The sequence below is a fragment of the Notechis scutatus genome, chromosome 7 (genome assembly GCF_049901735.1).
Source record: "Notechis scutatus isolate UNSWTSFEM ecotype Mainland chromosome 7, rNotScu1.2, whole genome shotgun sequence".
Classification (NCBI taxonomy): domain Eukaryota; kingdom Metazoa; phylum Chordata; class Lepidosauria; order Squamata; family Elapidae; genus Notechis; species Notechis scutatus.
The window spans coordinates 14,164,617-14,179,496 of NC_142015.1; the positions used below are offsets into that span (position 1 = coordinate 14,164,617).

General features: G+C 40.5%; 2 protein-coding genes across 6 annotated transcripts in view; one reads left to right on the plus strand and one right to left on the minus strand.

Annotated features, from left to right (window-relative positions):
* LOC113414467 (interleukin-36 receptor antagonist protein-like) overlaps positions 1-5,032 on the minus strand; it is a 36,328-nt gene extending 31,296 nt beyond the window's left edge. The window contains exon 1 of the mRNA XM_026671369.2: positions 4,903-5,032. The gene's annotated coding sequence lies outside the window, so the exon portion shown is untranslated. The remainder of the gene's footprint in view (positions 1-4,902) is intronic.
* Positions 5,033-5,237: 205 nt separating this feature from the next.
* Positions 5,238-14,880, plus strand: part of OGDH (oxoglutarate dehydrogenase) — a 53,537-nt gene continuing 43,894 nt past the window's right edge. For 4 of the 5 annotated variants that reach the window (XM_087969671.1, XM_087969675.1, XM_087969670.1 and 1 more), the window contains exons 1-2: positions 5,238-5,312; positions 12,817-13,075. In XM_087969671.1, coding sequence (XP_087825797.1) covers positions 12,845-13,075 — 231 coding nt within the window. In that variant the 5' untranslated portion in view covers positions 5,238-5,312; positions 12,817-12,844. Of the gene's footprint in view, positions 5,313-7,374; positions 7,420-12,816; positions 13,076-14,880 lie in introns of those variants that run through there. The other variant, XM_087969674.1, reaches the window with a different exon arrangement.

The following is a 14,880-nucleotide window of genomic DNA, read 5'->3' on the forward strand; positions in this document are numbered from 1 at the left end:
TCTGCATGTCACAATTGATACTTATTCAGGGTTCATAATGGCGACCCCGCAAAGAGGAGAAGCCTCCAAACATGTCATCAATCATTGCATTCGCACTTTTGCATCATTGGGACGCCCAAATGAAATAAAAACAGATAATGGTCCTGCATACACTAGCACAGCTATGTCAGAATTTTGTGCTGTGGCAAATTACCCACAAATTTGGGATTCCTTATAATAGTCAAGGACAAGCCCTGGTAGAGAGAACTAACCTAACGCTAAAAACAGCGTTAGAACGACATTTATCAAAGGGGAAAAAAACCTTGGCCTCCCGGCGATGCGAGACACCCTTAATCTCTGTCTTTATACCCTCAACTTCCTCAATCTCTCCGGCACCCCTGCTGTGACGGCAACGGAGCGACATTTTTCCTCCCCCCTTCCCCTGATTCTCCCAAACCACAGGTATACTACCGCCAACTGCCAGACCCTACTTGGAAGGGCTCTGCTGGTCTCCTCACCTGGGGTCATGGCTACGCAGCTATCCAGCTTCTAGATCGTGTCCTGTGGGTTCCTGGACGACACGTCAGACCATACCACCCCAAGGTAGAAAAATCACCACCCGCAGACATACCAACATGATTCATCTCGTTGCCTTGCTGACCCTCTTCCTCCTTCTTGCTGCACATGCCTCCAAGGTATCCATTCCATCTCGAGTGACGTACTTTACGCCAGGTACTCCCCTTCTGCTGACCTGCACCGCATCTGGGGACATTTTTCCCCCCTATCTCAGATGGTCGACACTCCCTCAACCATGGCTCCGTTAGAGATCGCAGAATCCCACCAGCGTGTCAGATGGCTGCGCCCCCTGCCTGATCAAAACCACACAAGCAGGCTTCATTCAACTAACTCTCATCTACCATACCCAACAACCGCAGAAGTGCCTTCCTACCAGAAAAACTTGCCAAAACAACGGAACCATGTACCATCTATGTAAGATGAACTCAAAAACCATTTGCTACGATCCCAAGACGGCTGTACGTCTCAACATTACCTTATGGGCGGGACTTCCAAGAGCCTCTGGCAGATCTGATCCTGAGGGGGAGGGAAAACTTTATTACCTAAACCACACCACCGTGCTCAAGGATGGTACTAACCCAATTGTTTTAACCCTTGATGTTTGTGTTGCTTGTTCTAAACCAGGGGGGTATTCATGCGGGTCGGATGACTGGAAAACAACATACGCTCACAATCATAAATATTTGTGTCCTACACCCACTAATTGGGCCATAGGGAACCCCAATCAATGGATCCCTTGTGGAGGTTCCGTCGAGTGCTTAGGTTGGTCTTGTGTCTGTGATTATACCAGGGGAGGGTACTCAGGCTGCAATCATCTGTCACATTTCAAACGAATATCAGGGTCTACCACAGACAATAAGGTAGAAATCACCGTCTCCAGACAACACCCTGCTTTGGATACTTATGGTATAGGGACTGATGGCACCGGATCGGATCCAAACACTTACATTACCATAACAACCGAAATAATTTATGAAGGTAAGGAAACATCATTAGGTTGGTCGGTATACTATAATTTGAGGAAATTAGATAAAGCCCCTGATACCAGTGTTATTGCAAAAAACTTGTTAATGGATATAGCAGAAAAAATTGCAAAAGGTACATGGGATAACTCCTACCAGACTTGGACAGCACCTGACAATGCTACCACCACACCTGCCAAATTCAACACCTCCCTCCTCCCTTATCTCAATGACACAACATCTTCCCAAATTTGGACAGCCCCAAATAACATGTATTGGATTTGTGGTAACCTAACCTATCCGTCCCTTCCTGCAGATTGGCAAGGGTCATGTGCATTGGGGTGGATAAGACCTTCCTTTTTCCTCCTCCCGATCTCTATTAAGCAAGAGCTAGGCATCCCTGTGTATGATACATTATCCCGCAGGAAAAGAAACACCGATAATGCCTTTGCAGGCTTCCCCTGTCAATCAGAATATACAGGGGATACCTGGAGCTCAGAAAGAATCGTCTGCACCTACGACATGGCTACTTGGGCCCAAGACGGGTCCTATGGGTATAGAACCCCCATATATATGATTAATAGAATTATTCGTTTACAAGCTGTTTTAGATTTAGCTGGCCAACGAATAGACAAGGCTCTAAACACTCTAGCAACTGCTACAGACAAATTATGCACAGCTGTCTACCAAAATCGTTTAGCTTTAGATTACATGAGATGCAACAATTAACCTATAATCCTAATCAAGTATGGCAAGGTATTGATTTTAAAAATATTTTTAGTTCCTGGTTTCCAAAACTACCAGGATTACAAGCTATAGTAGCTCTCATAGGTATGATTGCTGCAGGATGCGTTATTCTTCCATGTGTATTGCCAATTTTTATTCGCACTATCTCCAATAGTCTATCCTTGTTAGCTGAAAAGCGCGCCATTGCACAGGTTAATGCCCTCTGGGAAAAGGAACCTCTGTACAAAGTCATACCCTCAGAAGACCCTGATGCGTACGCTCGCACAGATTTTTGCATGGGCAATGACGAAGATCCAGAAGAATTTTCTCCATATAAAACTAAAACAGAGGAGATGCAGTAATAAATCAGCTTCGGTACATACCAGGCCTCAAGGCCTCAAGGCCTCACATAGGCTGAAAGCGTACCAGGAACAGAGAACATCAATCGACAAAACGTCATCATGGGCTAATAACGACTGCAAACGCTGATTTGCTACTTTGTACCTTTCAAACTGACCATGTAACTGTGATTGGATGTTACTATGTGTGCACTAATATTTCTACTCATGTAACATAATGATTGGATAGAATTCACCGCTTGTGACGTATCACTATGTGTTTTTAATAAAAGAGCTTCCCGAACTTGTGATCGGGGCAGCTCACCCAAGATAGAACCTGCGTTGGTGTCTTTCTTGATGCATTCGACCACCCAGTGAGAAGCCTTCCTAATGCGGAGCAAAGCCGCAGTTTATGATTCAGCGTGCGGGGTAAACCGAGATAATGGCTGCGTTGGATTGAATCCAAAGGCTGAATTTCACCGCTTTTTGTGTTTGCACGAAACAATAAGCCATAAAATAAGGGCGTGAGTTCACCCTTATTGTACACCAAACCACCACCACCCCAAAATAATCAAAATTAGATCTACCGAAGCACTGCAATGGGTGCCCGCAGCCACTAGGTTTCTAAATGACCCGATTAAGGTATTGTGTGAACTCAGCTCCCAGGGTAAGTCGATGCACCATCTGTTGCATCGTACTATAAGCATGTGTGCTCTGTTGTAATGTACAGCGTATTTCAGCCTTTCCCAATTGGATTCCAGAGTTCCCATTCATAAATTGGGGATTGTGATAGTTGGAAGTCCAGTCATCCGGATTTGGGACCCCAACATCCACTATAAACCCCTGAATTCATGAAAGCACCCAGTTCCCCTACTGGCCTACTCAAATGCCCCCACTTTAGGGAGATCCATATGCTACCTGTTTTAAACTCCAGCCATCACTTGCCCCTGCGAGAAAAATTAAGACGCACAATATATGCAAATATCTCTCCACTTGTTTTACTGAGGCCTACCTCGATAAACCTGACCTACCTCGAAGGGACATTGTTGGGATTATAAAATGCTCCTTGCGTTGCACACAGAAGTGGAGTAAAACCTGCCAGGAATATATTTTCAGAGGAGTTTGCTCACTGATGTGCAGTGGGACTTCCTGGATAAGTCAACATAAACATGGTTTTCCTCTGTGAATTAGAGAAAAGATTTGTTCTTTCAAACTGCCTCCACCTCTACAGCTGTGGAATTTAGCAAAGCTGGAAACTGCAAGTGTATTTTTCCCCCTCCCCACGTGAGAGAGAGAGGGGGAGACAGATTGATTTCTATACATTATTGATTTCTATACATTATGGAATATAATTCTGACTGTGAGAAGCCCTCTAGAAGAATGAAGTGTGTTGGGAAACATTAAAAAAGGCAGGATATAATATTTCCCCTAAATAAGAAATGGGAAAAATCTTAAGGGGGGCAGGAACCAGTTTCCTTGCCCTAGGCAGAAACTAAAGAGGCCAGCTTTTAGAAATGCAGATTTGGTAATCCATTCAGAAAGACTGGGTCAAGACAGAAACTGAAATAAGCAACCAACAAAAGGTTGACAAAATTAGCTCAAACACCTAGGATTTGCATTTCCCCTTTTGTCTATAGAGCCAGCCATGACCTCTACATAGCCCCATAGGAATCCAGAAAGTATAAAAACCCACCCACCCTCAACTCTGTTTTGGCATCTGTCCCAGAATCACATGCAGTTGGTGGTTCTCCTTCAATAAACGGACCCTCTTTCCAATCAGCCTCCATTTTATTTCCAGCGCCTTTCTCCAGCTTAGAACTGGACCTGGAATTTTTCTTCCAACATGACAATGCAGGTTTTCATATGATCTCTCATCCATATCAGAGGTGGTATTCAGCAGGTTCTGACCTGGCTGAGGAATTCTGGGAGTTGAAGTCCACAAGTCTTAAAGTTGCCAATGTTGGAGACCCCCGGTTTGGAGAACCAGCAAATACCACCTCTGACTGGCCCCGTCCCCATCTATTCTCTGCCTCCCGAGTCCCAATTGATTGGCTGGGTCTTCTTTGGTTGCCCTGAATAGAGAACGGAGCTGGGATGCAGGTTAGTGGGGTGGGGAGGGAATGGGATTTTGCAATAACCTTCCCCCTGGAGTGGGGAGGGAATTTGAATCCTACCACTGATCCATATACTGTGGAAGAGCATTGAATTGCTTACCTTACCACATCTCTGCAAAAAAAAAGAAGCCAGGAGTCTGGCAGCACCTTTCCCAGCTCATCAATTTTATTAAAAGGTATGTTTTCATGAGCAATAGTTGACTTTACCTGATGCACAAAGGTGAGCTACAGCTTACAAAAGCTGATAACTAATAAATTTGACCATCACTTTGGGGATTTCCTATCGGTGTCCTATCCACGTCCAACCGATTCTGACTTCCCTTTGTGAAAATCTTCCAGCTGAGTTGAGCTCCAGATGCCTTCGTGGAGACGCCTCTTCAGCCACAGCGCAGCTGCCCGGAAAAGTTTCTTCTGACTTTTCGGGCGACCCTCCCTCGCCAAGGTTGTCTCCCTCCACCCACCCTTGCAAGATCAGGCGAGGAGGCCTCTCCCTCCCTTTCTAACTCTAGGGTTGGCCTGCGTGCGTGATGACGTACAGCGGCAGAGGCGGGGTCTGCTGTTGGCGCTGTCAAGCGAGCGTGCGGGGGCGGCATAGAACACCGAAGAGGCGTTGGCAGGTAACGGGCCGTGAGGGGGGTGCTGGGGGCTGAGGCGCTAAGCGGGTCCCCCGAAAGCTACCGGCACAGAGGAACTATCGGGGCGGGGACGGCCGACACCGCCCTTCCCGGAGGCCGGGGCGGTCCTACAGGCCGGCGTGTCCTTGAGGCGACGTCGCTCGGGATGGAACAGCGGATGGGCGGGCGGGCGGGCGAGCGGACAGCAGACCCCGCGCGCCTTCTCGCTTTCCCGCGCATGCGCTGCTTCTCCCCCCCTCCTCTCTCTCTCTTTCTCTCTCTCTCACCTCCCCACCATCCTCCTCCCTCCCTCGCCTCTTATTTGGGTGTAATGCCGGCTGGTTGGCTGAGTCGGCTTCTTCCGTCTTTGCCAGAACCGGGCCGGCCTTCTTTCTCCGAGGCCTCAGGTGGGCCAGTTTCCGGGCGGCGGACTCGCTTAGCCCCCCCCCAATCCTTCTTTTCCTTTCTTATGAATGAAAGTCACAATGAAGGAAGGAAGCGGCCAAGCCAGTAATTAGACCTCTTTGAAGTCCCACTTTGATGAAACAGCAATACTGACAGTGATTTTTGATAGATAGAGAAAAGCTGTGTGGACTGCAAAATGTGTAGCAGACACCATGAGTGGCGTTTCTCAAACTTAGCAACTTTTAAAGAGTAGACTTCAATTCCCAGAATTCCCCAGCTGGAAGTTGAAAGCCCACACTTCTTAGAGTTGCCAGGTTTGAGAAGTGCTGAGCTACATGAAGGTCTTGTTTAACACTTTGCTGCAGAGATCCGAATATATGCAGTATAAATCTAGGTATTCCTATGTATTTTTAAGCGCAAACCATAGGAGCCATCTATGTTTGTGATTAGTCCTTGATGTGAACTGGATTGACAGGCCTGGTCTTTGATTTAGGATGTTGTGGTGATACAGCAAACTGATTTACTCAATAAATTGTGGCTAGGTGAATCAAAGTGTAAATCAAACCCACACTTCAAAGCCTAATGGATTGAGATAGGTCTGAAATATTGTAAAATAAAATATTTGTCCTTCTCGTAAGGACACTGTCTCCCCCTTCCTCCTTATTTTTAATGTACATATTGGTCAGACAAGTGGAGAAACATAAAATGAAGACTTTTTGAGGGACAATAACAATGAAATACCATAAATAGTTGTTTTAAAAGTTTTGCTTGGCACCCAAAGACCAGTAAAATTGGCACCACATATAACTTCCTATGAAAAATATTCTACAATGAATAGCAACATATACAGGGTGAGGCTCTCTTCTCTTTAATTAATTTCAATTTTGAAGAGCTTTTTTAAAAAAAGGTACCAGCCAAGGTTTTAATTTAGGCAAACAATTAGGAGAGGATATACCACCATACATGTTTGGGTCTCAAACTTTTAAATGTGAAGAGCAGCATGTTGACTAGGTTAGCAAGAATCAGTGAATTCTTTAAACAAAATAAGTTAATTAGAGCCTAGCCAAATATTACTACTGATGATTACTGATGGATATAAGAGAATCACATTGGTGTAAGGGTAAAAGCACCAGAACGGGAAATTGTGTGTGACTTTGGGCCAGCCACTTTCTTTCAGGTCTAGGAAGGAGGTAATAGTAAGCCTCTTCTGAAAATCTTTGCCAAGAAAACTGCAGGAAGTCACCAAGTGCCAGCATTGACTCGAAGGCACTCTACAATATGACTGTAAATTGACTCTCCTCTGTTTGTGTTGGAACTTCACCACTGTACCATATAGAATTTATCATTTTGTGCATAGCACATTGTGCTCAACTAAAATTAAGTTGGCAGAACCTGTACTTCAGCCTCTTGTGGGAATTTATCCATTGTCTTTGCCTGTTGTGTGAATCAGGCCATCGCATTAAAACTATAATATGGCTTGTGATATTATGTTAAATGAAAATAGCAATTGTGTTTCATAAACTTAGTTTTACAGTGTTTCATGAACTCAGTCAAAGTGTTGTAAGGGGCCCTCTAACATAAGAAATGAGTTAAAGACAATAAAAGTATTATTTTGCTTGCTGAGGTAATAGAACATATACTATTAATGTTTTCAGGAACTTAGGCACTTACTATTTGGTACGTGTTGCAGGAGGAAGATAAAAAGGTAATCACTGGACATTTGATTCAGTTACAAGGAGAAATGACAGAAATAGCCAGTGTGGTTACTATACCTCATGGAAAAACAAAGCTACCACCATATACAGTATTCTTCTCCAAGGTGACTGTGTTCAGTTGAGATGCCCTTCCTTACGTAGTTACAAGGAAGGAAATCTCAACTAATGAGATTTTCTCTCACTTAAAACGTAGGTCTGTGTACGATAAATTGTAAGTGTCTGTTGTTCCTGGGTATAAGATCCTAGTTATTAAACCAGCATAGATTCTTATCAGGCTGGATGAAGTCTTGTAAATTGTATTTCTTGTTTTATATCCAGAGCTACTTTAAAATGTTGCTGCTTCTCTTGTCCTTGTGTTGTTAGGTGATCTCTTTACAACAATGATGAAGCTTGCAGTGCCTTTTTATGAGAAGTTGGTTCTGGAACCACCAAACCATATGACTGGCTGAGCTGCATATTTCTTGTGTAGTTTTTTAAAAAATAGTCCTATGTAAATTGTACTGTATGCTTTGTGCTGAGGTAGTTTTTCCAAGTCTTACCATTCTTCCTTTTGTGTATACCTGGCAAATACATGATTGTCTACCATTGAGCCAGATCATTTTATTAGTAAAATAATTCAGATTATTCTGGATTATATCTGAATTCAGATTATTCAGGGATGTATCCTGTTCACTTTATCAGTTGAATATAATGAGATATTGAATATCACAGAGGCAGTACAGTATGCTATATCTTTAACTTTATTCATGACATTTAAACCAGGGCAAAATGAATATTGATGTTTGTGTATTATAACTAAGTAGATATCTTTGATACAAGAGGCTTAAGGAAGTATTGTTTGTGTCTTCCAAACATATATTTTAATACTAAAATAACATACTACTGCATAAATTGTCTTATCTTAGGATTCTCTGTAGTATATAGTATTCAACAGAAAGGACTGTGATTCCCACTCAACCACAAAAATTCTGAATGGGATGGAAGTCAGCAGAATGTTCCCTTTCTTTGTAAAGGGTCAACTGAGTTGGTGAATGAAAGTTGGTTCCCTGCACCCAGCTTTCTGTCACATGTGTAAGAGTAACATCAAGATCTTCAAGAGTATATTATTGTCTATTGAAGACCTCCATCCCAATCGGTATCTTATTACCTATACTGTGTTTGTATTTCCTCCATGGAATTAGAAAGATTCATTTTCTTCAGACAAATTATAGAGCAAAATAGTGGTATCAGGATAGAGCAGATATGCAAAAATAGCAATCGTGTTTTGTATGAATTGCATCCATTCAGATAAATTAGTCAACAAAATTGTCTCATTAATGGGTTATGGCAGGGTAAATTAATTTGACAATTTAATTTGCCAAGAAACCCTCTTTTTTTCTTTTTGAAATAGTGCTTTTTTTTTTAAACAAATTTTATTAATTTTAAAGACAAACAAACCATCATTAACCATTAAATATATAAACCTCTTTCCATTACAAATTTTACAAGTCAAATAAAACACTATTTTATACAACATAATTCCACCTTAGACCATTTCCATATGAACATATTCAATTTCACTATTATTATTTTTCTCTATATTTATCCAATTTATAATTATCATCTATTTCTCTCTGACTTGGTTACCATCACTCTCATCCTATATTCCTGCAAGGTTTTATTAATTCTCCCACATACATAAACACACAAAACACAAAAATATAAGAGATCTTTTAGGAAAGTAACTTGGCCCCAGATACCTCTCTCTACATGGACCTCAATTATGTTCATGCTCATCTTACATGCCACTACCCAACTTATTTACCATTCTATATCTTTTACACTAGCTTCTCCACACATTTCACTCCTCTTGATTCTATCTTATTTAATTCATTTTAATTTAAGTCATTATATTTGTATCTTTTGTCCATTCTTTATTATCCATTTGTCTCATTCCCCATAGTAAAAAGGAAAAAGAATTTCTCCTGAAATCACTAATCAGAGTATGATGCCTTTCTATCATCCCCCTAAATTAACATTTAAAATAACACCTAATACCCAATCTGATTCTGCTTGGTACATTCTATCTACTAATTTTTAAAAAGAAAAATAATAAATCCAAAATGATTAAATACATAGTTAAATAATAAATCTAAATATTGAATCTTATAACATTCCAATTATCTTTTCCAAAAACAAATGCTACAATAATAAGTTTATAATAGCATCAACACCATAGTCAGTTAGACTCTTTAATTAAAACTCAATATTCTAAACATTCCCTTTAATATTTTATTAGGTTTTAAAATCAATCATTACTAAACATTTCAATATTTTAATCTCTTATTAATTCTTATAACATTCTAATTTTCTATTTCTAATACAAATGCTACAGTACCATCTTATGTACCTTGCAGAATCTTTTTTAAAGAAATTATACATTACCCTTTGTCCCTTAAAAAAAATTCCTCTTTTCCCATCTTGTTTCAAAGCTTTGTGGCTTTTTTCCACCTTTTCCCTTCCTTTCTTCTCCCACCAGGCCTTCTTACCGCCCCCCCTCTCCTAGCCTCTGCCTTGTTAGCTTCCCTTCTCTGTTGTATTCCTTTTTTCTTTTGTTTTCTAACATTATATTGATTTTGCATCTTATTTTTCTCTTTCTTGGGTGTTTTTTTAAGTCTTAAGTCCTTCATTTTCCTTCCTCTCTTTCTCCTTTCTTTCTTAATTAGATTTTGAGATTCATTAAATATGGCTTCTTCTTCTTCTGCTGCTGCTGCCTCCATCTGTTGTTGTGTTTGTTGATAGATAGCAAGCGCCATTTCTAAAAAGAGAAAAGCTTCTTTCACAGCGTCCTTGCCTTCTTTTTTTATTTGTTCATATTCTTTTCTCAGTTCATCAACAGATAAAGCCATTATAAATCTTTTCTTTTCTTTTTTTCCTCTTTCTTCTTAAAACAACCAAGATGTTTCAAAAGTTAGAACAGTCCCAAAGTCATCAATCAGTCCAAGCCAAAACAAAGTTCTCACTTTCTCTTCCTGGGGTAATATCAATTAAGAAAAAAAGAAAGACCCAATCTGTATTTTAAAGCCTTATTGCAATAAATTTCAGTCTTCAAATCCTTAAGGCATCTCCTCCAACAAGATCTTATATATATATATATATATATATATATATATATATATATATATTATATATATATATATATATATTTAGTCCTCTCCCTTCCCACTTATCACAAAAAGCAAGTTTTTACCTTCTATAAAAAGACAGGTTTCTCAATATCCATTTGTTGATTCCATAGGGAAGGAGAGTAAACTTTCCTTTTCAGCACCTCAAAATTGCCGCTTATAATTCTCTTCTGGAAAGTATCATTCAAAAAGCCATAGTTTTCAGGATGTTAAATGTATCTTAAAGTCCTGGGTCAGCCAAGAAAAACTTTCACTTCAAAAACTTTCTCCTCTTCCTCCTGCACATTCTTACCCAGCTGCCGGCTTCTTTGTGGTGGCCATTACGGACCGCCGCTGCACCGTCTTGAGAAAAGGGGGTTTTGCCGGCCGGGAAGGGGGTCTGCAACACCCCCAAACCCCTCTCTGGATCCCCCCTATCTTCAGCCGCCCCTGCAGGGCAGCCTTAGCCTCCAAACCCATCCGGATCGGAGGCACCCAAAACGGCTAGCGCCGCAGGGATCGCGCAATATCGCAAATCCCTGCCGCTAGCGAAGCCGACAAACCGGAAATCGAAATAGTGCTTTAAATAAAGGTTCCATTTGCTAATTTCCAGAACAATCATGCTTGCTTTTGGTTGCAAAACTAGCAAAATTAGGATTCCATATAATTATTAAAATAGGCATATGATCTAAAACTTGATAATCATGAGCCCAGAACAGTAGCTTACCTATTAAGAAGTAAGATAATTGGAAAGCAACTTGTATTGTTTGGATATAGCTGTAATTATCAATGGAATTTAAGGAAGTTAAATATTTAAAATAAATGTAAAACCATTATCTCAAGGGAAGCTAAAGCATTGCAGTATTCTATAGTTTAATAATTTAAATAGCAGACCTAATTAGTTTAATATTCATGAGATACTTAACAAATAGATGATTAAGAAATAGATTTTAAAATTGATTTAGCTAAAGCAACGATAATGATATTTCAAATAATAAAAATATTTTTATAATGAACTTCATTTTAAACTTTTAAAAGTCGTTAAAATCTTTCATAAACTATGAACTATTTTAAGTCTAATAAATACTGTATAGTAACTACTTTTTTGGTAGTTGTATGTTTATTAGTAGTGACCAGAGTTTTGAATTCAGTTTCAAAATGAGTTCTTTGGAGAATGCAGGAGCACAAATATAATACCTATCTGTAGCTCTTTAAAATAGTTGCAACTTTTTCCAGCATAATGTAGAACTTCAAAATTATTCAAGTGTTTTAAATATTTTTAAACAGGTACTATGTTCATAGACCTAGATGCACTGAAGCATCATTTTTTGATTAAATCCACATTACTGAAATCAGGATGTTGTAATTACTGACCCTCCTTCCTAGCATAATCAGTACAAGGCTGAATGAATAATATATAATAACTGATATTTCCTCTAATGAAATGGACTTTGAGCCATTAAAATATAGACAATAATAAACTGAGTTATCATTATGGAGTCTTAAGACTGTTACTGCTTTAGATGAAGAACTGTCAACACTACTATTCCTTTGGACATAATTTCATGTTGGAATTCTTCAAGCTGCCTTGTATTGTGTGACAGCCATCTCTTAGGATATTTAGAGACTAGTACAAAGGCATTTTTAAGGAAATTCATTTTAAACCTAATTGTAAGCAACTGCTTTTTAAAGTATTGTACTAGTGAAAATTCAGGTGTTCAAATTGTCACATTCTCATGACTTTGTTGATGTGCAAAATCTATGTATGAAGGAAAAGTTAGCATTGAAACATTTATTTAGCATATGGCAGCATTGAAACAGTGAATGGTTTCATAGAGAGTTCATGGGGAAAACTTGGACAAGTATGAATAAATGGTAGATAGTGACTGCTATCTGGAAAATATTGTTCATGTTCTGCAAGTGGAAGCTTTTGGGATAAGAGCTTGCATCATCAGCTAAATTATAAGCTAGATGGAAGGTAATTGTGCCATTAAGAGTAGACAGTACAAGCTATATAATTCACTACCACATATTTTTTAGTTCTTTGGTTTCTAAATCTGTAAGGGAAACAGCATGAACTAGAGGGATTCTTAATCAGATCCACCATATCTCTTTTATTCTCCATATGAGTAGTGAAAGACTCTAAATATAAATCGCCATAGTCTGTGTTGACTGCTTGATTAATTTAATAGTCTATGTACTTTTGTTTAATTGCTGACTCTGTTTTTATTTTTCTCCCAACAGGAACCTGTCTGTTGCTGCAGGACAAAAAATGTTTCACTTAAGGACTTGTGCTAGTAAACTAAGGCCATTGACTACCTCACAGACTGTTAAGACAGTTTCTCAAAACAAACCAGCAGCAGCAGCAGCACTAAGGACGTTTCAACAGATCAGGTGTTACAGTGCACCTGTTGCTGCTGAGCCATTTTTGAGTGGAACTAGTTCAAATTATGTGGAGGAAATGTACTATGCTTGGTTGGAAAATCCAAAAAGTGTACATAAGGTAAGGAGTAGCCTCCCTAGAATAAAGCTTTTTCTTCTGCACTTTTGGTACTCATGGTTTAAAGCTAAACATTTTCAGGTAAGTATAGCTGGTCATAGTAGAAGTTCCATCTTGAAGATGATGCTGGAACCTTTCAATTCATTCCAATTCTACAGAAACGTGGTCAACACAGCACAACACTGATGAGAAAGGCAACATTGGAACAAATTTATGAAATTTGTGATCATCTTCCTCTGAAGAATTATTCTTCTGATTTTGCCAAGAACACAAAAAATATTGATTTCCCTTGATTATTATGAGGAATCACAAAACATCTGTGGATCTTTGCTTTTGAAGTAATAGAGATGGATCATGGATTGGAGAAAAGCACTTGTACTGTTTATATGTTTATATTCTAAACTGTTTGTACTGTTGTATAATGGCTATTTTATTATTTCAAATTGAAATCAAATTCAAGAACTAGTGCAAGGTACAGTTTTCAAGGGCTGAGATTATTTAGCTGTAGTTTGTACTAACATTATTTCTAGATGTCGCAACATACCAGAAGATAAAATTATATTATGAGATGTATAGCTGGTCCTATTTTTCTGTTGCTCTGTTTGAAAACTATATACTATATTGAAAACTATATAATAGAGGACTCATTAATGCTGGTTACTGCTTTGAGAAAGAAATCCTTTGAATTGGACAGCTAAATGTAGCCATGAGAAAGAATTGGGCTGGAACAGGATATGAAGTCCATAATGCTCAATTAGATTTAATTGGTGATCATTACATATTTGAACTTTGAGTTTCTGTTCACAGCTTAAGGTAGTTGCAACACCAATAGATTTTTTAATCTTTTCTTAGAGAAAGTAGTCCCTGCCTCGTGAGATAAGACTAAATAAAAACCTGGTGACTTGTTTGAAGGTCAGATTTATGGCATAGTAATAAGGTTTATTGACCTATTGTAAAACTGGCTAATTCAGCATGTAATTTCCAAGGTAATGACAGAGCAAAAGGGAGATAGAGATAGAATTCATTTTAGGGATAGTTCATGGATAAGCACTATACTAACTTAAATACCATAGACCAGGGGTGGGCAAACTACGGCCCACGGGCCACATCCGGCCCGTTGGTCTGTCCAGTCCGGCCCACCCCTGAAAAAAAATCGCTGGGCGTGGTGTATTGCCCTGCGCCACGTGGCCCCCAAAGCTGCAAAACAGTGCGGAGCGCTCTCGGAGTAGGAAAGAAAAGAAGAACTTTGCAAAGGCCTCAGCTGGGAGTTCGAAATCACCTTCGAGTGCGACCTCTCCGAAGGTGAGTCCCCGCTGATCCCCCTTTTTTTTTCCGGGGCTTCCAGGCTTAAACTTTGCAAAGGCAAAGTTTGCAGGCGGGAGCGTCTTCCGTCCGAGGAGCGGGAAGGGTTCCGCCCAGTGGGCGGGCGGGCTGCTTGGAGCGGGCTGCTTGGAGCCACCTAAAGCTAGGCCGCTGCTGGTGGAGCCTTGCCCTGCCTTGGTGCCCCGTTTCCCGGCTCGGCGGTCCTGCTCGGCACTTTAAAAGCCTGCTCCCAGCACCCGAGCAACTTCCCAGCAACTTGCGGCTTCCTTTTTCCTCGCAGGCGTTCGCGCCTGGCCCCGAGCCGCGTGGCGGAGGGGAAACCCGGAGCACCGCCGGGTCGCCTCCTCCAAGCAGCCCGCCCACCCACCCACCGGGCAGAACCCTTCCGCTCTCGGCGGGAAGATGCTCCGCCTGCAAACTTTGCCTGTGCAAAGTTTAAGCCTGAAGCCCAAAAGTTTAACCCTGGAAGCCTCGGAAACCCGAGC